General features: G+C 45.4%; 1 protein-coding gene across 2 annotated transcripts in view; it reads left to right on the forward strand.

Moving 5' to 3' along the window:
• Positions 1-2,574: 2,574 nt before the first annotated feature.
• The window catches only part of flna (filamin A, alpha (actin binding protein 280)), a 41,819-nt gene continuing 16,845 nt past the window's right edge, over positions 2,575-27,548 (forward strand). Inside the window, exons 1-10 of one of the 2 annotated variants that reach the window (XM_063464821.1) lie at positions 2,575-2,774; positions 11,390-11,859; positions 20,764-21,015; positions 23,223-23,320; positions 24,767-24,914; positions 25,036-25,154; positions 25,230-25,307; positions 25,441-25,603; positions 25,686-25,886; positions 27,172-27,309. In XM_063464821.1, the coding sequence (XP_063320891.1) occupies positions 11,490-11,859; positions 20,764-21,015; positions 23,223-23,320; positions 24,767-24,914; positions 25,036-25,154; positions 25,230-25,307; positions 25,441-25,603; positions 25,686-25,886; positions 27,172-27,309 (1,567 nt within the window). In that variant the 5' untranslated portion in view covers positions 2,575-2,774; positions 11,390-11,489. The remainder of the gene's footprint in view (positions 2,775-11,389; positions 11,860-20,763; positions 21,016-23,222; positions 23,321-24,766; positions 24,915-25,035; positions 25,155-25,229; positions 25,308-25,440; positions 25,604-25,685; positions 25,887-27,171; positions 27,310-27,548) is intronic. The other variant, XM_063464822.1, reaches the window with a different exon arrangement.

A 27,548-nucleotide genomic window follows, 5' to 3' on the forward strand; every position in this document is an offset into this window, starting at 1 on the left:
AGCGCGTTCATGCTCACAGGTGTACACACGGGTGCTCACACACACAAACTACACCCTTTTTGGCTCCTACCTCAAAGCACACTGTGCGCTGTCGATCTTACGTGCTGCACAATAATGTTTAATATTTAGTATTCACTGTTATATTCCCATAGATCATCGTGATGTTGTTTATTATGTTGCTCTTTTTTCTTCTTCTGCTTGTTTTCTCTTTTTTCTTTCTCAACAGGTGATCCAGGTGATCGATATATGTATTTTTTGTCTGCTTATTTTGTTGGTTTTTGTTTTTTGCCCTTTATCCCCGTCCCTCTTCCCCGCTTTTTTTCTTTCCCTCTTTCTTTCTTTTCCCCAGTCAAGTCTGTCCCGTATTTAACAAGTGAAAATAAAATAAAATAAACAATAAAAGGTGAATCAAATAGACCATTACGGCAAGGCTGGGATGGTCCATTTGGTAAAGTAAATCCGTTGGACATCTTTCTTCGCCTTTAGACAATAATTCTGATGGCAAAAGAGACAAACGGGACAGGCAAAAAAAATAAAATAAATAAAAATAAAATAAAATAAAATATGCTTATTTCATTAAAAATGCATAAAAATGACATTAGCCTTAGCAGTAGCTAGCACTCTGTCACATGCAGATTTGGCACCGACCCCCAGGTCAAAGGTCAAACCCTCTGCTACTCATCATTTTACTGAATACCAAAGTGTTAAATCCAGAATTCAAAATCCTGCTCCTCACATACAAGGTCTTAAATAATCAGGCCCCATCTTATCTTAATGACCTTGTAGTACCATATCACCCTATTAGAGCAGTTTGCACTCGGACTGTACTAGACAATACTAGAGTATTTAAAAGTCGAATGGCAGGCATACTAGTTATTATTCATCTCTGGCTCTCTTCCACAGCTTGTTGTCCTTCCAATCACAGCAGATGGCCCCGCCCCTCCCTGAGCCTGGTTCTGCCGGAGGTTTCTTCCTGTTAAAGGGAGTTTTTCCTTCCCACTGTCGCCAAAGTGCTTGCTCATAGGGAGTCATATGATTGCTAGGTTTTCTTTGTTTTCTCTGTCTTATTGTAGAGTTTTTACCTTACAATATAAAGCATGTCTTTAGTGTGCCTGGTCATCATACACCATTTAGCGTTTCAGAACACAAAGATCTTGACAGTGAAAACATTCATCTCAAGGCTTTGAATGAAACCTCAGTCAATGATGTCACAGTGGCTACATCCATGTTTTATATACAGACACAGATTTTTCTCCCTAAAACGAAACCTTTGTTTTTTGCTTGTCTTCCACTCACTTATATGCACATGTCTGCAAGCGTGTGTGCGTGTGAACCAGTATGTATTAATCAGAGCCATATGTCTGCAGTTGTGAGCTGGTCCAGTCGATCAGTGACATCATGTGTATGAAGTTACCTCACCGCAGGCTCATCTGTAGCACACACACACACACACACACACACACACACACACACACACACACACACAGATGGGACTTTGTGACCTTAAAGCACAGACTGAGCTTTTCTGTAAAGCTCTGTAACCTCCCTCCTCTCCTCTAGGTCCTGTCCTCTCTCACACTCCATTTCTAGGAAGACAATATAGAGAAAATATCACCATTATGCAGATCACACTTCTTCTAATACATGAAGATATCCTTCATTCATCAGTGGATATCCATTTCCACTGTGACAGCTGTGACAGGCTCTGAACCTGAATTACATAAGTGGAAGAAAGTGGACTTGATGTATGGATGGAGAACATGTTCTAATACACTTACGAGAACTATTAAAAGATATTCCTAATGTTCCCTACATAATACAGTCTCTCCGTTCTTGACTCCACTCTCACTTTCACCTCCCTAAACCTCTCTACCTCCTCCTCCCCTTCCGTCCATCCTCCCTCCAGACTGATGAACTGTGAGTAGAGGGCACAGCAGAGGCCGAACATTCTTGTTTCCTGAGCCAATGCTCAGCTGGAGAGCACTGAAACACAGTGTGTGTGTGTGTGTATGTGTGTGTGTGTGTGTGTGTGTGTTCACACATACAACCTCCCCATGTTGAGTCAGAGCAGGACCTGACAGAGAAACTCAGCTCCCTCAGTCTCGCTTAACAATAACAGATAAAAGGAAAGAGAGCAGGGCCTGAAAGACATATGACCACACACAGAAATACCAGCAAGACAGATGAGGAGCTTTACACACACACACACACACACACTCACACTCACACACACACTCACACACACACTCTCTCTCTCTCTCACACACACACACACACACACACACACACACACACTCTCTCTCTCACACACACACACCAGCATACAATAAAAGTGGATGAGATGAGAGCAGAGCACAGACCGGTGACATCATACCTATAAAATCCAGGCGCGGTCGTGACGTCACCAAGTAAAAAAGGCAGACACAGCCGAGAGACTGAGAGAGAGAGAGAGTAACACCCCCAGCACCTCTGATGCTTTACCCGTTTACCAATTAAGGCTCTCACGGTGCAGACAGAGAGAGAGAGGTGGAGGTAGAAAAGAGAAAAAGAGCGGAGGGACTATCTCTTTCTTTTCTTTTGCGCCACCAGTACCAATACACCCATTTCCCCCCACCGGGACTGAGCGTGGGGAGGGAGCTCCGGGACTTCGGTGCGCACACACACACATAAACACACCCTCCGTGACCACAGCAACATCTGCGCGCAGACGGAGCGGACAGAGAGGCGGAGGACGCACACACGGACGACTGAAGATCACAGGCTCCAGCACACAGGTGAGTGCGGTCCCGATGTGAGGAGGCTCCTCTCACACTGTTAGGCTTCCTGCGTGGCGTGTGTGCTGAAGTTTTCTGTGTCAGCTCCGTGGGTATGTTTGCAGCGGGCTGGAGAGGCTCAGCCGTGAGTGTCCGCTGCTTCTGCCGCGGGTGCGGTGGATGGGTTTTCCTGTTAAACTTTGAGGGAGGTTCACTGAGTGCGTTCAGGGCTGCTGACAGTAAAGCCCCGGTGGTCCACGGTCAGCCCCACGCTGTTCCTGCGTGTAAACTTTATTTGCTGGTTTTTGCGCGCGTGCACCGCAGCAGCGGACTCCCCGGTGTTACAATTAGGGGTTCCACACCAAATAAGGTCATCCGCGGCCACTGGTGCTGTTTTACCGGGGGGCCAAGTGGTGGCCGCGTGCGCCCTCCGCCGCCGGGAGCGGGAAACCGCAAGAGCACGCGCGCCGCCCGGTCCACTTTATGTTGAGGACGTTTGTAAATGACCCAAGTGTTGACCTCCCGAAGTATCAGTGATCCACTGACAGCAGCCCGACAGGAGACTCGAAACGGCAAAGTCAGCTCTAAAAGTGCACCTGTCCCAGATTTTACTCTCGTGGCTGCTTGAAATAATTATTCCTTCCAGTCTGGACTCATTTGATCTAATCTGCATATTATTCAGAAGAATGGTTGAATCTTCACGTAACACATTTCAGAAACACAGCTGGATGATCAGTCATCTAATTCTCAAAATAAGGAAAAGAAACATAAGTTATGCAGTGTGAAGGTTAGACCCCTCCTAGTGGACCACACCTTTCATCTTGTGATAGCTGGCTGATCGATGAAAACATAAAAATAATGAGTCTGGCAATTATCAAAGAGATGCCTGCCAAGTATTTGCCAGTCAGTCGGTAATAATCATAATAAAGCTTCAGTTTCATTGAGTGCCTACACCTGAATGCACATCATTGCAACATGTTTTGGTTCTTATGGTCAGCAGCTTCTCAAAGCGTGGCCAGATGGGAGGAAAGCTTTCACGCAGCTCCCATGTTCAAGGACAGAATGACCTTGGGTACACCTCATTTATCCACATTTAATAAGCATACAAGCAAGGCAGCATTTCTCTTCAGTTTCAGCTCTGCTGTTCTTGACATCATTTGCAGATTAAACTTCAACAGCATTAACACATGCCACTGGAAGACTGGGAGGCTTACATCTATGTATCGATACTTTACTATTTATAAGTTGTGATGACGCAAACAGAACGCTCTGATCCAAGTCTGTCCAGTTTACAGTGTGGCAGTGTGCTTTCACTTAGCAGTTGCAAGAAGCCTCTAAAGAACTAACTGTTGCCTATAGACATATTATACACAGTTATATAAACACAAACGTTCTTTTCAGTTCATGGCAGAGTGTAGGAGATAATCTAAGGAAGGTCCAGTCCAGACAGTCATGTCCACTTCACCAGTAAGGCTTCCAAAAACAGAAAAGTGCTGTGATGATGGTTGTTTGGTGATGAGACAGGACTTGAATGCGCCTCTTTTGTTCTCAGACCAAATGTAACCAGTTTTTTTAAAGCTTTTCTGGCAGGTGATTTTACGGTGAGGTCATAACATTCCTACTGAGCTTTCATCTGAAGCGCTGTGGAGGACTGTGGGCTTCCTGTGCTCTGCCACAAACTCAGAGCTCCTCAGCTGACCTGTATCAGACACATCACCTTTACTTGTTTTTTACTGGTTACTAATTGTCACATACAACATGTGTGATTTAAATTAAATCAAACCCCCCGATTCATAGATTACACCAGCTAAAGCAGGTTACTTTTAAAATCACTAGTGTTGTTATGTATCTCTATAGCAAATTTAAACATTTAGCTTTTGTCATGTGAATGCTTTGTAACAAACTCGATGACATATTAAAACTTAAATTCCCTAAAACAGAAAAATGTATGCAGACTTGGTGTTTTTCAAGCAGAAATATTACAGTGAGATAAAAGTCTCAAGCCACCCCCACATTTTATTCGATTTTGTTTCTTGTGATCTTTTTAAAGTGGTCCTTAAGGGAGTACGTCTCAGATGTTGTGGGCATTGGCTGCTTTGTCTTTCATTTTCAGCCCAGTCCTTGTGCCTGACCTTTGCTAAGCCATTTCACTGTGACCTATGATTCAATCAGGCATAAAAAGGCAGCTAAGAATGAACCAGTGTGTGACAACACATAGTAACATTTTCATTTGTAATGCTGTTCATCTGTTAAACCATCTTTAGGCACTGTAGCAGATCCAGGAAACAGAGTTCGGTCAGGAATCAAATGGTGTTTCTGAACTAACTGATGTGCTATGTGGCCTTAAACAAAACAAAAAAATGAGTGGAGGGTGAAAAAGTATCAGGTCTGAAAAACGACATACAGCAGATGAAAAGTATGTCATAGTCATATCGTTAAGAAAGGAAAAGATCCAGCAAAGAGCTGACACTGGACCGTTTGGGTAGTTACTAAGAAGCCGGACTCAAAAGGTTGAATTATGCTAAATTACACAAGAACGTGACTAAAAACCATTTTATGAGATGATGACTACGATTTTGAAATACTACAGTGAGTGTCTACAGACGTCTGTCAGACATGGTGGAGGCTCTGTCATGGTTTGGGACTGGTGGTCCAGACTTAGGGTCTTTTTTAAAGAGAAGAATGTCTGGCTCCTCACCATCACATGTTGATCCATCACGCAATTCCATCTGGAAAACATCCGATTAGCAACAGCTTCATTTTTCAGCATGCGATCCCAAACACACTGCCAACAAAGTAAAAGCAAAGCTGAACAGAGAAACACACAGTGGTGGACTGGGCTCCAGACTTCAGCATTATTGAGGAAACGTGGGGTCACCTTGAAAAGTATTCGGTTTGTAAAGAAGACTTTAAAACGTCCCCCAAGAAACCAAGAAACTACTCCTGAATACTACTTAATGAAATCACAGAAGGCTTGAATAAGAGAGCTCAGACTGTGTTGAATAAAGCTGATCACACCAAATATTGACTTCCAAGCTCGTTAGGATTGTACAAACTCAGGTTTTGCCTCATATACTGTGTTTGTATATATGTTCACTTTCAGATGTCTCAGTTAATTGCTGCACCTTTTCCCAATTTCCTAGCAAAATATATCCAGTGAGGGGCGGCTTAAGACTTCTGCATATCACTGTCTTTATATTTAATCAACTTTCAGAAAATGTATCTATAGGTATCTATAGATACATTTGTTTTTGTTAAAAAAGTTGTTTAAAGGCAAAAATCCAATTAAATCCACTAGACTGAGAGGCATTAAGCTAAGTGAGTTAACTTTTCCACAGTTTGAGGACCTATGGCTGTCCTAGCATGGCCGTCCTAGCACGGCTGAGCGGCGGGGTCAGTAGCCGCTGTTTGGGATGTCAGGTGTAGCCAGCACACCACAGATGTCAGGCCAAAGACTTCCTGTTCTGTGCAGCTGTTAACATTTGCAACGCCAACTAAAAAAGGACAATGAAAGCTAAACTGTTGATGCTTTCGAGGCTTATGACTTCCTCTTATGATTTACAAATGGATTCACCTGCATGCAGACAAACACCAGGCAAATGTGGTACTACTCAGACTGACTGGATTTCTGCCTCTCTCTCATAAATATAAAGATGTGTATATACTGTGAAGACAAAAGAGGATGCTGGCGTGGTTCATCTGATGTAAACAACTCAATCAAACGCGTCCTTATTTGACATGTCTTGTCCTACTTTCAGCTAACAAGTGCCACCGTTACCACACTGTCTACAGAAACTGGAGGGGAAAACCATAATTTAGGTGTAATCTCTGCTTCTGACTGGCTGTCTCCGCACTGTCTTGCATGTAATGTGGCTGGCAGTGTTATCGCGTGCAGTGTTACATTTCCTGTGCTGAGTTTTGCTCTGCTCACGCTTGTGGCTGATTGGGTGGGGTAAGTGATGAGAAGCTGAAGCTGGGACAGGCTGGTGCTGTACAGCTATATAAGATTCACTGGAAGTGGAGACTGAGTCGACACCTTTCTGTGGAATACAGCTTATATTTGTATGAAGACACACACACACCCACATATACCATGCCCCATAGACAGATTTCACATTTGACTATTTGATGAAAAATACTACAAGCCATCCAAAGCTCTTCCCTTCTTCTATTTGTTCCATAAATCAGTGGTTTTCATCTCTCAGGTCTTCAGTCTTACCTGACAGACTCATTGGAGGGACCCTCGTACCTCTGTCTTAGCACTCCAGCCTCTGGGTTTCGTCTCGGCCCATCCAGGGAATGAGGCGTATACTCCTGTTGTACTCACTGTGATTGTTGGCTGGAGGCCTCCTGCACAAGCAGAGAATAACAGTGCCACATTTAGTTCTGTAACCTTCTGTTGGATTTGGCTCTCTGAAATCCTTTCTCAACACTGACGTGGTCAGGTTGTGTTTTTACAGCACTCATTCATGTTCTTACCTTATTGTCTTTGAGCTTAGAGTCTAAACTGAGGTCCTGATGTGTGGGTAAGAAGCTTGAATGACACATTTTCCAGTCTGTCTTGAAGCATTAGTCAGATTAACACTGATGCAGCTTTTGGGCACTTTAATGAAAATCTTGTTTGTAACAGTAACTAAGTGATTTTCTAATTAGATTTCTGTGGTGGTGGCAAAGTCCTCAACAGCGCTCAGCAGAGGAGGCTGCTGTACATTTGAACTCAGTGATGATGTCACAACGATCAGTATAAAAAGTGGATAGTCCATAAAGCAGATAACTGGAACACTTCCAGGACAGAGAAGTGTAGTACCATAATCACATGCTAGGGGGAGACAAATGACAAGCGAGAGAGCTCAGTCTTGCCTCGGTGAGCTCTTGCCGTCCCCGCCCTGCGTGTTGTCTCCTGTTTATTTTCTAAATTCCTCTGGAACAATAGGCCTCTATATGTGCTGGATATTCTGCCAGCTTCCTCGGCTTCATTGAGCTCTCTGGCATGAACAAACCACAGATTACCCCCCTCCGAGCATTTCCACTCCAAGCATCTATTCACTTCTCCTTTCTGGTACATTGTGTTTATTTGGCCTGTTTTCTGCTCTGCCACTGTTGTCGCACATTTTCATTAAGCCTGTAAATTATTGTGACCATACAGCTCGAGCTGTAAAATGATGTGAATTACACAATTAAACCAAAACAATCTAATTGTATTGTTCGATTCTTTAAGTGACCACAGGACGATAGAAGCCTGCTGGTGCCACTCGGTGTGCATTAACAGGACTCTTTTATTGGGGTGTTATTAAGTCTGGAGGCTCCGGGGTTGTTATGGGGGTGAAGAGCATTCTTGAGATTCTCCTTTGACCAGACACAGACACACACACACACACAGACACACACACACACACAAAGGCCAAGCATTCTTGATGGCTGCCGGCCGCACTGTGGCTCCTGGCACTGAACTCCTTATTTAGTCAAAAAGCTGCAGAGTCACATCCAAGCCCATCTGTAGAGCTGCTGCTGGTGTGTTACTCACAGGAAAAAAAGGAATTTAAAGGTCGGGGTACACAGATAACACTGACGTCCTGCTTAGAAGTCATAATCAGATGTCAGATACTACAAAGCAACAGAAACCACTGAGCTACAAATCTGGCAGTTCATCAAACGTCCTGTTCAGTCCTGCTGGTCACACTTTGGAAATAGGTTGCTAACATGTGCTAACATTATTTATGTGCCTAAATAATGCAGCACTTACCTACTTGTGCATTATGAATGCTGTACATTAGACTTTTGGCCACCAACATGATGCCGTTTGCTTTGAGGAGCCAAAAGTGGCCATATTTAAACTCACCTTTAAAGGGTAAAGTGCCCAGTTCCCAACTAATAGTAACAAGCCTGTTTAGCAAGCTTCAACCATAAATTGTATGTGAAGGAGTGGACTAACAAAAACTTCTGACACACTGCACCACAACAGTGGTACAGACTTATTATTTGTCAGATAATTTCATTCAAAAACCACAAGAAGCAGCCAACTGATGGCATAAAGCACAGCGCTTTAGAAGCATATTTGCATCAGACAGTGGACTGCTAAGTTATCAGCTATGGTTAGTAAGGTTGGTTAGACAGTTGCATATATGAACTACATCACTGCAATGCGCAGGCACGCATATCTGCTGGTGAGGTGAAAAAAAGTGGAGCAGCAACATCGCGAATCATCAGCAAAGAATTTTTTTTGTTAGATGATCCCTTAAAAATGCTTAAAAGACACCAAAGCACATAGTCAACACATCCCATTCACAGATATCTGCCCGTGCCAGCACACCAGTGGATTGCCCACGTCTGATTTAACACTTAACAAAGTGTAAATGGATCAGATCTACCCACTGTACAGTTGTTATGAAAGAAACTAGCACTATAGAGACCTCCATCACCAGGCTGTGATGGTGTTTATTTCTACTATGAAATCAAGCAAACTGTGTGGAGGGACGAGCTTTTCGAGACTGTGCCCATCAGAGGAACAACAGTTTTGGCCCTCAGCTTACTTCCTTACCTCTGAAGGTCAAAGCAGTCACAGAGCAGCGTGCATGGAGCTGGTGAGAAACTGTAAGCTTCCTTGGTGACCAGTATAGTACCTCACCATGCCAGGCTGACAGCTGCTAACTGTTCACCTCAAAGCTTGCTTGATGCTTCTTTATAATATTGGCCATCATATTTTTTGGTAAACCTAAAAAGAGCAATCAGCACGTGTCTCCAATGCAGAAGACAAAGTGATGGAAACAATCGATCCAGGCTCTTATCAGACTTCATCATTAGCCTACCATGTGTTAGTGTAGAGCACATAGCTGATCTGTGATCACGCTGCTGGGCCAGTACAGCACACTGGTCCACAGTCCTGTCTTTACTGACGGGGCTGCACACACAGCACAGTGACGTCACACACAGACGAAGGCAGAGGTTCACGCTGTGCGCTCAGATGCACAAATAAGCACACTGTCCATGCTTGCACAAAAAAGGAAAGTTGAACAACACTGAATGCATTCCAACGCACACAAACAAACAACAGTGAGTCTCCGATCTGCTTATCCTTCCAGATATCTTAAATATTTACTTCGCTTGGGACCCCGAGCACAAGATGAGCTCATATCCTCACAGGGGCCGAGAACATGGGCCCTTCATCTCAGTACATCTGCTGGAATATCTGTTTGTCGAGCTCTGAAAACAGCCCCTCTGCTTCTGTAGCCACAGCATGGCATTAGGGATAAAGGTCATGGGGGGGGGCTTTATGTCCTCAAAGAAAATACTTGTGGGTATTTGTAAAAACTGAATTAAGATGACAATATTAAGAGTTTTAACTTTATGGCACCATTAAGTTTCATTTTTAAAAACAGCAAAAAACTGCAGGGAAAACTTACAGGACGTCCAGTCAGAAACACTGCAGCTTACAGAGCAGTCCTGTTCACAACTGTACTTTGTAAATTTGAATCATAATAACAGCATTGATTATTGGATTTATTTGTGGGGGAGCTATAGCAATAATGCTAGTCAGATTCAGCTAAACTTGTTTATTGTCTGAAGCCACTTTGGAAACTCAGGAGCCCAACCAGGTGTGATACAAACATAAGGTTATCATATGTGACACTGTGATACAGTGCAAAGCACACACGGACAGAAACAAAGTTGCAGGTATTCAAATAAAAACTTTAATAACAAGTAAAAAGGAGCTAAAACACAGAAGGAAACAACGGCTGAGGCTGAGCAGGTGAAATCACTCAGACTCTAATGAGAACAGGTCAAAGAAGGGAGCAGGTAAACCCACAGGAGGAACTAACGGTGAGCAAACTGTCACATAGTCCCACAAAGGGACGCTAGGAGGCCCAGGATAAGGACAGTCTTTGACAAACACACATGAAGACATTACAAAGACCACGGAGGTAATTTCACTGCTTTCTGATTTTCAGTGAAATCACAGTTGTTGTTTCCTCCACACAATCATGCTGGCACGTTGTGGCCCGATGGTTATGGTCATTGGTGTTTGTCCTGGGTGTAGCCAGCGCTGTCCATTAGTTTGGGGACAGCTTAATGTACCCATGACTGTTAGTTTCAGACAGGAGCCTGTTTACAAAGGTGCTTCAGCGGAGGACAAACCGAACAATGACTCGACGGTGTGTTAAAGTAAACCCGAGGGCTGAACACAATGAAGACCCCCAACTCTCAGACTATGCGTACTGCAGCCTGAGGTTTGTCTCCTGCCCGGAGCTTTTTCTCTGGACACCGCTGACTGTCTTTATTAAAAATGGCTAAATGTCCAAACACAGAGCAGCTGTTCTGACTGCAATGAGTTAAAGTCGGTAGTAAAATCAGCGAGATGCTTGTTTGCTGTTAAACATGGCGTAAAGTTAGAATTTGAACACGTTTCAGGTTTCTTACACCTCAGCCGCCCCAACACGGGACATTTGGTTTTCCTTAACTGAGCCAGGCGTAAGTTTGGGACACTAACGGGCCTAAATGCCATTCTTCTTATTTGTAACACGGATAATGGAGCTGACTCGTCCCTTTCCGTTCTCAGCCGCCTACTTTCTTTGCGAAACTTGTGTCTCCAGGCTGTCAGTAACTGTTCTCTCCTCTCTTTTTCTTTTCTCCACAAACAGACGAGCTAGAAAGTGAGAAAGGGAAGACTGAGAAGACTCCACCCAGGGCGAAGGAAAAAAAGAGAAGCCAGCGAACCAGGAGACAGCCGAGACCATAAAAATGAGTGGTTCCCACCCCCGGCTCCACCAGAGCGCCGCGCCCGCTCCAAACGCTCTCTCCGCGGACAAGGACGCAGAAATGCCCGCTACAGAGAAAGACCTGGCCGAGGATGCGCCGTGGAAGAAGATACAGCAGAACACCTTCACCCGCTGGTGTAACGAACACCTGAAATGCGTCAACAAGAGGATCGGCAACCTGCAGACGGATCTCAGCGACGGGCTGCGGCTCATCGGGCTCCTGGAGGTCCTGTCTCAGAAGAAAATGTTCCGAAAGTACAACCAGAGGCCCACCTTTCGCCAGATGCAGCTGGAGAACGTGTCGGTGGCTCTGGAGTTCCTGGACAAGGAAAACATCAAGCTGGTGTCCATAGGTGGGTCCGATAAGTGTGTGTGTGTGTGTGTGTGTGTGTGTGTGTGTGTGTGTGTGTGTGTGTGTGTGTGTGTGTGTGAGTGCCAGGATGCGTGATTGATCCAGCTTTACTCCAACAGGTTTACTCAGGTGGCTTCTGCTCCCTCCTGCGCTGCAGTCTGTGGGGAAATGTTTGCTGTTCCTAAAGAAGTGGTCACATTTGATTGCACTGTAGTAAATGGTGATCATTTTAAGAGCAGCCCACGACCGTGGGGCGCAGGAAAACCAGTTATGGAGCCCACTAGAAGATTTTCTGTCACAGAAGCGTTTAAACGCACACCAGGATTTCTGAAAGGATTTTCAGTGAGGCAGCAGGCGTTTCCCTCGGGTGACCGGGGGCGCAGGGCTTTTGTCTCGGGCTGTTCAGATTTGAGGCCGATTGTTTTGGGAGGAGTGGGACTGACTGTGCTGTGGGGTCGGTGGGTGGGGTGTTTTTCAGCCACCTGAGCCGGTCGGGCCTGTCAGAGCCACGCTCTGTGGGCCTGCCCCAGACCTACTGTGCGTGTTGATGTGGTGGAGAGAGCTCGGGCTGGTGCTGGACTGCAGCAGACATAAAGTTTGAATTGGCTCTGCCTACATGCAGCTGCATGCCTGCTCACTGCGCTGCTGATGTTCTGCTTTCTCATATTTCTCCCAGAACAGTGCAGATGTCACACAGCTCTGAGTCCTCTCTGCAGTTCATTATGCAGGGTCTGTAAGAGCAAATAAAATGCTGCCTCATCACCTGGAGTAAAGACAGAGTCTGTAACCGTGTTATCTACAGAGTCTGTGGGTGGAAATGCGTGACAGCTCTGTGACTCAGACATGAGTGGGTCCTTGTCATCTGTGGTGTCTGGCTCACTTGGTTTCCATGAACACACTCCTGCCTCCAGCTGCTCTGCAGGGGAGACGATGGGGTGGCTCTAAATTTGGGAGGTGCTGCTGCAGAAATTGCGGTTGACAATTTAAAGTACACATCTGATACCATCTTCACACACATCACCCTCATTTTCTTGATACATGCAGCAGATTGTGTGTGAAAGCAGTGCTTTGCTGGTATTTGGGGCGAAGCACGAGTGAGCCTGTGTTTGTTCCTCCTGCTGACTCACACTCATCCTTAGCTGCTCTTTGACTCATTTAATCTGAAGATGAGAGAGGAGCCTGCTTTTCTCTTACTTCCTCCTTTCATTGCAGAAAGTGGACACACCCAGGCAGCAAGGCTCACCACAAATTGCCAAACTGACATCTCTTCACAGTGTGATGCACACGCTCTCTGCTTCTCTGGCCTTTATTGTTGTTCTTTGCCCACTTTGGTTTTCAGCATATTTTCTCTCTGATAACTTATCAGGTTTCCTTTCATCTTGCATCTTGATGGCCACACCTCTTTCACTTGTCTTTTTCTTGTTTACTGAAAATGCAACAGTCTCCAAATAACAGCTGTGTTGTGGAGTCCATCCAACCCCACAGACGCAGGTGTCCAGTGTTTCTTATTTTACAGCGTTGCACTGGAGGAAAAGGCAAACGCGTCCTCACTGACGTCGACAGACGTTCAGTACGTGATCTGTAACTTGTTCAGTCCAAGAATTAAAAACTAGAATGGTTCAGAGTGATTAACTGTTATCTCATACACGGTCTTGGTGTAGCTCTGTCTGAAATAACGGCTCCTCCCCCTTTAAGCCCACTTTGTTCTGATTGGCTGTCCTTGTCCACAGTCTTATTTTGGGCTACTGTGCTAGCTTGAGATGTTCATGTGTGAGATTCTGTCTTTCTCACTCGGGCTTCACTCTGCTCTCAATACAAAGAGCGAACGTCAGCACTAACTCCCGTCCTCATACACGCCCTCACAAAGCCTCGAACTAGGAAGTATTACAGGGATTTAATGGCGTGCAGGCTACAAACAAGAGACGGGATAATCATTTTGTGACAACAGAACTATTTTACTCGGTACTTTGGTATTTTCTGACAGCTGATATTTTCAGCATCAGGCAGGATTTCAAGAATTTTTCATGTAAATGTCCGACTTTGCCAGCATGTCAGCAGCAGGTAGAGCACGATTTGACAAACGCTGTGCTGTAACCATCAGTGGATTTCTGTTCTGTCAAACCTCATTTTTCATGCCAGATTTTTGACTCTGACACAAAATGAAGGAGAGAGATCCACGTCCAAACCAGCAGAAGAAACTGTCACTGTTTCTACTGTCTGCTTTTTGAACCTCTCTAAAGACTGGATGTCACCTTTCAGCATGCTGCCTCAGTCTGACAGTAAAATAAATGAACTGTGCTTTTTGGGAAGGGCATCATTAGAGAGACTGGAACTAATGTTGCTGGTTTAAAGGCAGAGGCTCCGTGGACGGGCTGCAGGAGATGGATCTGGAGAGGGACGACCGCCGACCGGTACTGAGCTCTGTTACAAAGGGCTCTCCTTCACCGGCTGGGCCTGGCTGTTTGGCAAACGCTCCTCTTACAGACATTTCATGTTCTTCTTTGCACAGGAAATGCAGCACTGGGACCAGCAGCGTGTCAGCTTTAGGCTGATGGTTTTTTTCCTTTAGGCTAACTTTACTAAAAGGTTAACAAAATCAATCTAGCAGAATCTCCCATCGAGATGCTGTGTGTCTTTTAATCCACCTTACAGCAACAGACTAAGATTCCCAGATTTATTAACCGATAATAATATTAGCCAAATGGACTTATTACACATCTTTGGCTGTAAAGTTTAAAAAATCATTACTTTTCAGGAACAATGTAAATATTCTGAAAAAGGAAATGTGAAGCAAAGATGGTCACTTCTGCTATGTGTGTTCAGACATCAGCAGGTTGTGACTGTGACACTAAACGTGCCTGTAAAGCTCGTCTTCTGATCTTTGCTGAACCATTTGAGTTTTGTCTGGAGGACAAACCAAAAGAGTCGCTTTCACTTAAACAGAACTTGTCAAATGGGCTGCTGACAGTAAATCCACAGTAGATAAATGGTTAAAGGAGACTAAACCTGTCAAACCTTGTTTGCTCCTTCAGCTGTAAACATGGTGCCTTTGCATGTGTGGTTCGCATCGCTCGTGTTCCTGTACACCGCTAAAGTTGTCATGCTGCACAGCTCGGCCAGCGTGGTATCCAGCCACAGTGACATTCTCCCATTCCTACATTTCCAGAGAGTCTCGACTTCACTGTAACCAGGCTTCAGCCTAACAGGTAATCTCTCTGACAAAGCCCCACATGATCTGGCAGCAGCAGCAGACTCATGACTACTGATGAATCCAAAGACCTAACATGGGTTCAGTCACAGAGGCTGCCAGCAGCAGGCAGTGGTGTTAGCAGTGATCCAACAGCACGTCTCATGCAGTCGTTTAGTTTGCTGTGACTATAGAACATCTTACAAGCATCTTCTGTATAAATCTTTAGTTGTGAGGAAATTCCTGTTGCATCCATGAGCAAAGACGGCATAAGTGATTGTTCCCCTGCCCTCATCACACCCATGTTTGTACAAGCTTCATCCTATTTGTGTCTGAGTGAAATGGAGCTTTAACAAACATTAGCTGTTCAGCAGATTAAGACTTGTTGTCCTCATCAAATATTCCCCTGCTTGTGCAGAGGTTCATTCTCCGTCATAATCATCTGGGCTCCAGCCCGTCAGCCAAACCCAGATTTGAAACCCTGCTTTGCATGAACTTGACTGAGCCTGTGCAGAAAATGCAGAAACGGTGCATCAGTGAATGTTGTGCCAAGCTCTTCCAGGCATGGTGTGGAATCATCTTCATAAATGGCAGCTTCCTTGTGTCTGCTGGGAGTGGAGGTGAGCAGGTTGAGACAGACGCCTGTGTAGTAATAGGCAGCTGCTCCCTCCTGTTATGCTGTCCCATGATAATGAAATGTTTTATAGAAGTGATCCCAGGACGATGAAGCATTTAAGGAAGTTTGTCACACTGTAAGGTGCTGCTTGGACGTGTTCCTTAGATGGTTGGGAAACGTCAAAGCACACAAAGATGTTTTAGTTATTGCTGTATATCACATATGTGATTTTGCACAATTAAGTTTCATTCTGTCAAACATTAACTTCCCTCTGCCATGTTTCTACTTTTGCAACTTGGATGTCCGCACAGCGTGGCACCATGGCTCTACAAATAACCTGAGGAAATGGATGCTAATGGAAGCCAGTGTTGTTGACCTCTGACATTAACCAAAGAGAAGGTGTTTAAAGAGCATGTGATGGAGATGAATACGTTTCCTTGGTTAAAGTCAGATTCTCCCGCCTGCAGTGACACCTGAGCTGCAAATGGAGCAAACTGGCACATTGAGTCTTATTGCTCATTAGCCAACATATGAAGCTACACTGATGCTTGTTGCTGCATCAGTTATCAGCTTGGTGGAAAACTATTTGAAACTTGGACCATGTTAATAAGCAGAATTCAGCGAGCAGTGGGTTCCTTTTTGAAGTTAAGCTACTCCCAAAACCTGGAAAACTCCTGTTTTGGTCATAACGTGATGAGTGCTGCACAGGTCCACTGGGAACGCTCACTCACCAGTTTAGCCTGCTGTGTTCGGATGTTATGATCTTAAATGTAATCTTTCAGAAACATGACGATGAAGGAAAAGGGAGCCTTTGGTGATGAGGGCAGAGAGGAATGCAGGTCGGGCTGAGATAAGCTCTTAGCCTCTTAGTTAGGTCAAAATGGATCACTTCCTGCCAGCTCATTATCATTAGCACAACTTCCTGTCTGCACAGGCAGAGGGGGTTGGTCATGTGGATCCTGGAATTAGCAGAGTGTGTTCCCATTCAGTCCAGAGGTATTCTGGCTATTCCATTACATCATATTTGGAAAACTGCCACAACTCCCCATGCCTCATGTTCAAACTCAACAAGCACTTTTTTCCAGCACACATTTAAACTGCAGACACTGTTTTTCATAGATAATGTTCGTAAACTGGCTCGTCTTATGTTACGATGTCATAAGATTTTACATAGAGACGAGCTTCTGGAGGGAATAATCAGTACTTTAATAGCACTTCTCAGCTGTTTCCGGGAAACACTTGTATTGTGTTCCATCATTTGTACCCATGTCCTCCCTCACCTCCTGATCATCCAAGGCCATTTTCTCTGCTTGCTTCACTCAGATGAACACGTCCCATCCTCAGTGGGTGCTGCTGTCAGTGCAGCCTTATAAAAATGTCCCATGCAGCACTTTTACTCCCCCCACCTTTTTTCTTTCTTTTAGACCTCCGCCCCTTCTGCCTCTTTCCTTCCCTTTCCCTGTCCGTCCTGCCTCCTCCCCTCCCTGTCTGTAACCAGAGCCCAGGGAATTGGGGGTGGTGGGGGGCCCTGCCAAATCCAGTGTGCTTCTGCCCTTTTAAGGCTAAAAAACCAGGAGGAACTTCTTTTTTTTTTTTTTTTTTTTTTTTTTCCTGCTTAGGGAGTGCAGAGGAGAGCTGAGGGGAGGGAGGATGAGTGGAAGGAGTAGAAAGGAAGAGGAGGAAGTGTAGTAGCTCCAGTGTGGCTTGGTGCAGTCAGAGGAAGAAGTGGGAGGGGAAGAACAGAGCTGCAGGCCACAGATTTCAGCATTTGGAGCTTTTAGCCTGAACTCAGTATAACATTAGATGGCATATCTCACACACATATAAGAGATATGCCCTTTTATTATCCAAACCCACCCAACATGTGTGCAGCATGTTTTCCATTTACAGGGAACCTAATCTTTACATTTAGTGTATTGGTATATGTGGGCCAGCATGAACACAGCAAATGACTTAATTTTTTAGGCTTGTTATTTAAATGTCTTTTCTTCCGTCTCCCTGTGACTGCAGTTACGTTCTCAGCAGCTGCTCTGTGGTTAATATGGAGCCGTACAGCAGAGCAAACAAACTCTGACATCAAACTGATCAGTTTCAAGTCTTTGTGAATCAACATAAGGCTCATTTTGGAAATGATGGTCCCATTAGTTTCTCAGTGGGACTTCAACACTAATCTTTTTATTTTTCCTCATATGTATGTTACACATGCACGTGTGGTCAGCTGGTCATGTGACATGTTAAGAATTTCATTAAAATTCCTTTCCACATGTGAGCTGGAGATGATATGAACGTGCAGAGATGGTGACAGCCATGCTACAGTTACACTTCATCATTATTGTGTAAGGATAACATGGACGGGAGAGGCCTCGGCACTGCTGCTCGTTCTTCCGTTTACAAGCTCTCAGGACTAATCGGCTCCAGATGTTGCTGTACAGTCTGAACCGTGCAGAGCGCTCTCCCTCCCCGTGGTCTCGTTGCTGAGACCAGGTCAGGGTACAGGTCACGGGTTGTGATGATGTCATGTAATGCCACAGGAGGGCTGTGGAGGAGCTGCTGCAGTAACGACGAGCCATACCAATGAATCATGGGAGTTTTAGGGGTAAAAGGACCACAGACACTCCATACGGTAGCCTCCGTGGTACACACACACACACACAAGCTTGTTGCGGGGGGTGTATGAGTCAGCAGAGGGGGGAGTCTGTGGCAGCATGTGTCCATATATGGGCTCTGTCAGGCTTGGTGAGCTGTGCTCTGTTGGGAATGCTGGCAGATTCCTTGAATGTTTAGTGGCTTTTGTGTGTGCAAGACATGAATCAAAGACACAGACTCGGAGCTGAATGAAGTCCTAACAATATTCCTTTATAGGGACTGTCGTGTTGAACTAAAAGCAGCAGATTGTGTTCTGTTTATTGTGCAAGCACTAAAACTAGTAGTGTTGTCGTGTCTCTGCTGGGATGGCTGACACGCCCCTGCTTTAGCTGCTCTGCATTCTTGCTACACGTACCAACCTGTGGTCTTATTCAGACTCTGCTATCAGTACTAATAACAGTTTGTAAGTCCTGGGTTTATATCTGTCCCTAGGCAACATTTCTCTGCACCCCCCCCCCCTCCCCCGCTGCTGCCTCTTTTCTTCCATCCCTCAGCTTCTTTCTCAAAGTTCCCACAGTAGCTGGCCATCCAAGCATTTGATCACCCCTATGGAGTGTCTCCCACCCACCCAGGTCCCTTCACCCACCCAGGCCAAACAGAAGGCAGCTGACATGTCATGTAGAGCACGCTTTTCTGTTGGCGCATGGATTCAGACGAGCAGCCAGCTAAGACAGATTGTCCCAGTTCTGCATGTGCACAAACAGCTCGACTTGTTGAAGGTTGTTATGGGGAAAAGATTTCCTGTTGCTCCTCATCTTTATCTGCATCATGCGTCTTCACGCTCTCGCTGACTCCCAGAGAAGACCATTCATGTTGCAGTAGCTCCAGCCCAGGCCCGGGTGGTGTCACTGTGGTTGAGGCTGGTTTGCTGTCACCAACAGTTATTCCAGTGTAGCTGTAAATTTGGGGGAGGGGAGTTAAGATTGCAATGAAGACTAAAGCTCTCCCAAACCCTGCAAAACAAAAACACTGCACGTAAAAGTGGGGATTTGTTCGTATTTCAGAACTGGATCTCAGGTTCTTTCAAGAATCTGAACTTGGCCCCATTATTTCCTCTCTAACTAATAATCTGATCAACATCAGCTTGGAAACGCACAAACACAGCGCCACACCCTTTCCTCAAGGCCTGATCTTAGCAATCATTGGTCTTGCTTCTTGTGCAAGCTATGTGCATGCGGTAGCGTTTATGTGGGCCGGTATGTGTGCTCATGCCCAGGCTAGCTTATGGTTGCATCACCTTTTACTCAGCTTGCAGCAGTGTGTGGTTTAGACTTGAAAATAGAAAAATGCAAATAGAAAAGTCGGTGTGCTGCTGGTGTGGTCGTCACAACTGGAACTAGTGTGTCAGTATGTCTCAGTTTTAATGTGATTCAACTCTGCACTCTCTGTTCTGGAGGTTCTCACGCTATCGTCTGAATTCAGACAGTTCAGGCTCTCATTCAGATGAATTTCATGTCTTTGTCACGCTTCAGCATCACTGTTTCATTAACACAAATGGAGTTTCAAAAATGGTCAAGTTTTATTACACTGCAAAAATGCATTAAAGAGGTGTGAAATTAAAATTAGTTCAAATAAAAGGTCAATTTTATTTATATACACATTTCATTACACTTAAACTCACTGTGCTCATGAGTCATCCACACTGTGTTAATAAAACACCATGAAAGGAATCGGTTGGCGTCTTCATAAATCCAGTCTGTGGGGATTCCAAGCTGGTGTACTCCCAGTGCTGCTTTCAAGCCCAGCTAATTGGGAGGGTTGCATCAGGAAGGGCATCCGGCACAAAATCAGAGGAGTCCATCCCCAACCGCTGGGTAAATGTGGGCGCAGCCTAGAGTCCATTAGAAAATGACTGTTTTTACAGAGTCAGCGGGACTCTGTGTACATCCTGGAGTTTGATGTACTGAATCTCCTTTGATGTAAAGCAATAATGAGGTAGGTAGTTAACCAAGTCCATGACTGGCACATGGTGGTCAAATCTGCCGTCCTTGAAACAAATGCATTCAAATGCACTCGACGTATCCTCCAAGCTTTTCATATTAAAGCTTTGCAGCGGTGGACCAAACCACAAACAGTGTTGCTGTACTGCCATTTGAGGACGTGCACTCTGTCCACCAGTGTCAGAAACCCGGCTTTTAAATCGCACTGATGTTATCCTCCTACTTTTAAAAAAGGTTTGGGCTCTGAGTTAATGTCTTTTGAAATGCAGTGCTCCAAGAGTGGACACATCTTCAACTTAAGACAACCACTGAAAATTAGACCATCTGAAATATGTTTAAAAGGGGAGGGGCATGTATCCAGCCAAACATTAGATAGCAGGAGGAATCTGAGTATTTGAAGTACAGATTACTTCATGTCCTTGGCTGAGACCTTCTTTTAGTCGTGGTTTGAGCTGGTTTCTAAAATAAAGGAACTTTGTGCGAATGTTTAACGTGACTCATATCTGTTGTTCCCAGACTCTAAAGCCATTGTTGATGGAAACCTGAAGCTGATCCTGGGTCTGATTTGGACCTTGATCCTGCACTACTCCATCTCCATGCCCATGTGGGATGAAGAGGAAGAGGCAGATGATGGCAAGCAGAAGACCCCCAAGCAGAGGCTGCTGGGATGGATCCAGAACAAGCTGCCTGAGCTCCCCATCACCAACTTCAACAGGGACTGGCAGACCGGCCGGGCCCTGGGAGCCCTGGTTGACAGCTGTGCTCCAGGTGAGCTAAACCATGAATGTGTTGAGGTGTTCTGGGGTCTTTGGTGTGTGGGTGTGTTTATCCCACTGCTAGGGACTGAGCCTGAGACGAGCCCAGTACCAAGAACGAGATGCATTTATCTCAGAAAGACGAGGCTCCTGTCTCGACGTTCTGCTGCTCCAGTGAAGATTCAGTATTTTTAAACATGCTCTTGGACACATGCTTTAACTTCTAAGCTAAATAATTTGTCATTTTCCTGGTGTTACCCGTAAAGCTCTATACAAATACAGGCCATTTTTAACATTAGTCGCATAACTTTTTTTTTTTTTTTATGTTAACTGATAAAGAATGATTAAAGTTGGAGTGTTCAGCGATCACACCAGTGTGGAGAGAAGCTACTTTCAGCTTGTCCCACAGGCTCACAGTAGCAAGTCTGCATGTTTGAGTTTGACACCAGCCCTTCCTGACCCCAGACACAAAACCCCAGAGGGGATTTGTGTCTTTCACTTCCCGAGGGAATGTGTAAACCATGTTGCTCTCATTTGGTAATGTGGCTCACCAAGTGAGACACACAAAGGTAGTAAATAACTAGGCAAAAAAGAGCCAATCACAGTAAGTGACACTGCAGTGAAACAGAAAAAAATCCCCCGTCACAAAGAAGCAGAAATACTGAGGTCATTTTAAGTGTGTGTGTGTGTGTGGCTGTGTGTGACTGTAGAGATGCTAAAATCAATAATCAGGCCAACACAGTTCAGCGTTCATTTAAAGCTGACGAGTGAAACGGTCCTCGACCTGTGTGCAGGTCTCTGTGGCACGTAGTGACACATTTCAGTCCAGCAGCTAGAGAGGACTTAAAGATTTGTGGAACTAAGCAGTGCACTGACACGACACTACCACTCCTCAAACTGCACGCCAACCTCGCCTCATACGTCTAACATTAAACACGCAGCAGTGACTGACAGCTGGAGGTTGCGTGAGGGAAAGCATGATATTCTCACATGTCAATAAAACAGATGGGAAGAGTGATGATGAGCAGCCAGAGGGGGTACAGAGCTCTGTGGGGGGATAAAGGAGGTTTCCGTTTACATGCTTGGAGTGTTTGGCGTTGCTATGGTTCACCAGCAACCTCAAGCCGGAGACGCGGCCTCCGCAGAAGCAAACAGATTTACTGCAGCGTCCTGAAATGACAGCCATCAGACTTACCAGCAAGTAAATAACTGCTGACACGGCCGTATTTCCAGGACGGGCTCATCATTCAAGGGCAGACACAGAGTCGCCCACACCTACGTACTGCTGCAGAGATTAGACATTCTGCCTTTATCTTCTGGATATCATCAAGGCTGCAAGTTTGGAGTCAACATGTTGTCCTTAATTAGACAGACTGGCTGTAACAGGAAGCGCTCCATGTCTAATTAATCAGAAACACTGTTTCACTGTGTAAAGGGGGTCTACTCTGCTTTTACTCAAACTTCTTATTTATCTTCTACAGCCCTGGCACAGCTCCTCAGTGCAACCTTAAACAGTGGCTGGGTGGGGCAGAGCTGTATGCTTCAGATGACCATATTGGGGATTTCTGCTCTCGTCAAGAGATCTGCGTGTTGGAGCCCTCTGAAGCCAGGACACATGATTTTAAATTATGCCACATGTTAATAAAAATATGGAGCTAATGGAACAATGACAGAAAATTAGCAAAAACACGACCGATCCACTCTCTGCGACCCCGTGTGTCAGTCCTGAACAACCTTTCCTGTTACTGGGCCATCTACCACCTTAGCTGATATGTGCGTTTTTATACACAGTACATCTAAGTACATCTTGGTAATGTTAGTGATAGTATTGGTCTTTTGTCATTCATTTCAACTTGAATACATGAAACCTGATCTATGGCTCTGCATTCAGTGCACATGGAGCAGGTTCCACAGTGGGTGGCATGCTTGGGTTTACACGTCTGCTCTGCCACCATGAATGACACCACATGGACAGAGATGCTGGAAACAGGACTGAAATGCAGAACTAGCTGAGCTCATACATGTCATCAGGAAAAATGTCCACTCTGCATTAGCATTAGCATTTCTAGCAAGTTTAATATCATTAAACACATTTTTCCTTTTTCTTTTTTTTTGTTCTCCCAATTGAGATCTTATACTCGTCATAGTCAGTACAGCCAGTACTGTAAATGAACCCTTCTGCTTCATATAGTGAATCCATCTGACCTTTTATTCCTGCAGGTCTGTGTCCTGACTGGGACCAGTGGGATCAGACAAAACCAGTGGACAACGCGCGTGAAGCTATGCAGCAAGCTGATGACTGGCTCGGCATTCCACAGGTGACCTGATAATGAAGGAGTAACATTAAAAAAGCTGGATATTGGAACACAGTTCAATCACAGTCATATTTTTCCCATAGCTAACGTTTAGCCAGAGTTATTGAATCTGCCCTTTGGAGGTAAATGCACTGCTTCCTGCTGGTCACTGTGGCTAATCACAAGTGTTTTACAAATAAGCAACCGTTCACTTTTGAAGAGATTTTGCATATAAAGCAAAAACCTGATTTGAGGTGACTTTGAGGATGACTGCATCATCTGCAGTTAATCTAAATGGAGGTAAAATGATGGAGCCTTTCACTGAGGACCGGCCATTGAAAGTTGTTGGAGACTCGACCACAGGCTGAGGCTTTACAGAAGCTGCTGACTGATGAGTCTTTGGGCCTCTGGTTAGCAGCAGGTGAGCTTTTAAAATAAGAGTGTGGAGATTTTTCACCAGTAAACCCATCGTGTTCTTTCAGACTGTCCATCGTTTACAGTCAGTCTGCCGTTAGGCTGGTGTAGGTGATCATGCCACGCCCTGGAAACTATGACTGAACTCTTATCCACACCTGCTAATGACTTCACTCCCTTGTGTTTGGTGTCTGAGGAAGTGGTGCGTTTCCTGAGGGTGATTTTTATCTGCAGTGAAGCTTTTTCCTTTTGGTCACCATGGCAACATCTATCTTTGTACAGCAGCTCGTTTTTGAATCCTTACACAGGGGTGCAAGTGTTCTCTTATCTGAGTGACTTTGATGGTTTCTTTTGTTTGTTTTTTTTAAATTGGTCAGTGAGCGGTCATTTTCGTACCCGTCTGATTCTTGGTTCCCCCCCAAAGACCCCCTCAGTCTTATGTAAGGCTACAAGGGGGTCTTTGGCACACTAGAAATGGTAAATCTGTTCTGGTGCAGTCATGTGGGGAAACCTGACATTTGAGCCCCTTTTCAGCATTTACCAGGGAGCTTTGAAAGTGAACTCAGTTTCCTGTGCCGCCTGTGTGGCGTAGCTGTGCTGTGTGTGTGTGTCAGTACCGTTGGCATGATTGGCACGCTGTAGCGTGCTGGCAGTTGGCTCTGTGGTCGCTGGCGTTTCCGCCTTCAGCCGTGCTTCTGCTAAGAAACTGTCGGCGTCCTTCCCCTCCAGACTCTGTGGTTTGTCTGGCTCCTGGTTTGCGTGCGACTGTCTCAGGTACTTTCTAAATGCGTACAGGCTCGTGTGTGTGTGTGTGTGTGTGTGTGTGTGTGTGTGTGTGTGTGTGTGTGTGTGTGTGTGTGTGTGTGTGGTTTTAATCACACAATCAAAACATCATTGGGTTTGCCTGTGGGTAATCTCCACGGTAACTGATCAAGCCCTGCCTCCGTCTGCACAGCTGTCACCTTGGTTCTCCTTCAACTACAAACATGCAAACAAGTCGGGGGGGGGGGGGGGCCTGCCCTTACATTTAGAAAAATGTTCCTCTTCGTCTCCTAGGTGATAACCCCTGAAGAGATCGTCGACCCCAATGTGGACGAGCACTCAGTCATGACCTACCTGTCACAGTTCCCCAAAGCCAAGCTCAAGCCCGGAGCACCTCTGCGACCCAAACTCAACCCCAAGAAGGCCCGTGCCTATGGCCCAGGTACGCCTGCAGGCACGCGCATCACCACATGCAGCTGATTCACCTTTGCTTGTATCCACAGAGAAACTGTGAGCCTCATACTGCAGTGAGACATTTTTAACATGTTGTCTGTTGTGTGAAGGCGTCGAGCCCGTTGGTAATGTAGTGATGAAAAAGGCTACGTTCACCGTGGAAACCATCAGCGCGGGAATGGGAGAGGTGCTGGTTTACGTGGAGGACCCTGCAGGCCACAGAGAGGAGGTCTGTGATCCATCCTTGTGTGTAACTTCTACTTTCACAGTTTTGTTCATTAAAAACGGTTGTGTCTGTGTTCAGGCCAAAGTGACGGCCAACAATGACAAGAACCGTACCTACTCTGTCGTCTACGTCCCCAAAGTGACAGGCATGCACAAGGTGAGCGAAGAATTCAATGTTAAAGATGTGAGAAATAATCCCTAAAGTACTCTTTCAGGTAGAAAAAGGGTTTTGCTCCACAAAGCAGTGATTACAGCTAACATGCCGTTTCCCTGCTCCCCTTCCTCTGTAGGTGACTGTGCTGTTTGCAGGGCAGCACATCTCTAAGAGCCCCTTCGAGGTGGAGGTCGGCATGGCTCAGGGAGACTCCAGCAAGGCCACAGCACAGGGACCGGGCCTCGAGCCCTCAGGAAATATTGCTAACAAGTCCACTTACTTTGATGTGTACACAGCAGGTAATGTATGTTTGTGCAGCTAGCTGTAACATCAGGCCACATGGAGTGTTTAACTGTGTGTTTCCTCCTGTTTTTTTTTAAGGTGCTGGTGTTGGAGAGGTGGAAGTGGTGATCATGGACCCTGCAGGGAAGAAGAACACGGTGACGTGCACCATTGAGGACAAGGGTAACAGCAGCTACCGCTGCACCTACAAACCCACCCAGGAGGGCCAGCACACCATTTACGTGACCTTTGCTGGTGGTCCAATCAGCAAGAGTCCTTTCACAGTGAATGTGGGAGAGGGTGAGCACATGTTACAGCCTCACTGAGTGTAAATCTGGGAGGATGTCACTGCTAACTGAACACTTCTACCACAGCAGCCGTTTTAAAATGTGAAATGTTAGCTGCTGTGTTTCTGCTTCTCCTGTGTCTAACCTCTGCTGTGTTCCTCTGCTGGATGTCGTGTCCTCTTCTCTTTGATAGAAGCCTGCTGGCATCTGTCCTCTCTCTGGAACAGCCTCTTCCTTCCTGGGATCTCTTTGGTACCTACTCTGTCGTGTGTGTGTGTGTGTGTGTGTGTGTGTGTGTGTTTTCCCCCCCTGTAAACTTGCTGTGTGTGTGTGTTTTTCCCCCCCCTGTAAACTTAACGTGACTCGAGCGTCCACAGTGGTGTGAATCTCCTTATTTGGTGTTTTCAGCACATTCATGAAGAAACACATTCCCAGAAAATTAAGCTGTAGTGTGTTTGATCAGGAAACCAGTTCCTCATTACAGCCAATCTGTGGTCTTAAGTTAACAGTGACCTGAGTTACTAAGAATTATATTTACATGATTTAAATATAGCTTTTAGCAGAATGGTGGGTGCTTTGGTGTTAAATGGAAAGACCTGCACGGGTCATACATTAACAAAGTAGTTAAGGGTGATCCCCTAGTAACTGGTAACGTTTAGATCATGGTCGTCCTTTAAAGTGAGCCTGTGGAAAACAAGAGCTTGTAAACAATCTCCTCAGTTTCACAATCAGAAAAACCAAAAGTCATTAAACAGCTCTGCTGCTAACCAGAAGGTCCACTTGGATTGGCCTGAAACACATGAGTTATTAAAAACGATCTTCTGGCATTAATGTGGTGTCTGTGTCCAGTAGCTTTTGCAAGTATACCACAGCAACACATCTGCGTACAATAACATGGACTATATCTTGAGACACTTTCTTCCTGGAAGGCTTCCTTTGCTTTCTGCACTTAGTCTCGCTGTGACTCAGCACCGCTTTTTACAGTTTTAATTAAAGCGATATGAGGGATATCCCACTTCCTGTGTGAGGATAATGGCTCACTTCCTTCCCTGTGGTCTAAGAATTCCCTCTGCAGGAAAGGATGGGTGGATAGCGGGGGGCGTGCAGGGTAGTAGGAAGGAGGAAAATAACATTTGAAAAAGCTTTCCAGCAGATCTGGAGTGTGACGGATGGTTTCAGTTTAATGTCATTCACCTCACTTCATTGGTCTCGTCCCCACTGAAATGTGTTCTGAACTTGTACGTGGTCATAATGTTACTTGGAGCCGTACCCGTCTCACTCGCTCTGTTTGTCCACAGCATGTAACCCCAGCCTCTGCAGAGCCAAGGGTCGTGGTCTGCAGCCAAAGGGCCTCCGGGTGAAGGAGACTGCAGACTTCAAGGTTTACACAAAAGGAGCCGGCACTGGGGAGCTGAAAGTCACCATCAAGGGCCCCAGTGAGTTCTAATCCAAACGTTCACATTGGTTTTTGTGCTTGAGGTGGGATTAATGTTTGCAATCTGAAGAGGACAAACCCAACAAACGAATGAACACATCAGTAAATGATGTTGTTGGATTTACAAAGCCCCAGATAATCTTTACCTGACAACAAACCAACAGAACAGTGAAGACGAACGAGCACAGCCAGCTGTTGTCACTGAAAGAGTAGCTCCTGACGTCTGCAGCCCTCCTCTGC

Source organism: Pelmatolapia mariae, linkage group LG20 (genome assembly GCF_036321145.2).
Source record: "Pelmatolapia mariae isolate MD_Pm_ZW linkage group LG20, Pm_UMD_F_2, whole genome shotgun sequence".
Classification (NCBI taxonomy): Eukaryota; Metazoa; Chordata; class Actinopteri; order Cichliformes; family Cichlidae; genus Pelmatolapia; species Pelmatolapia mariae.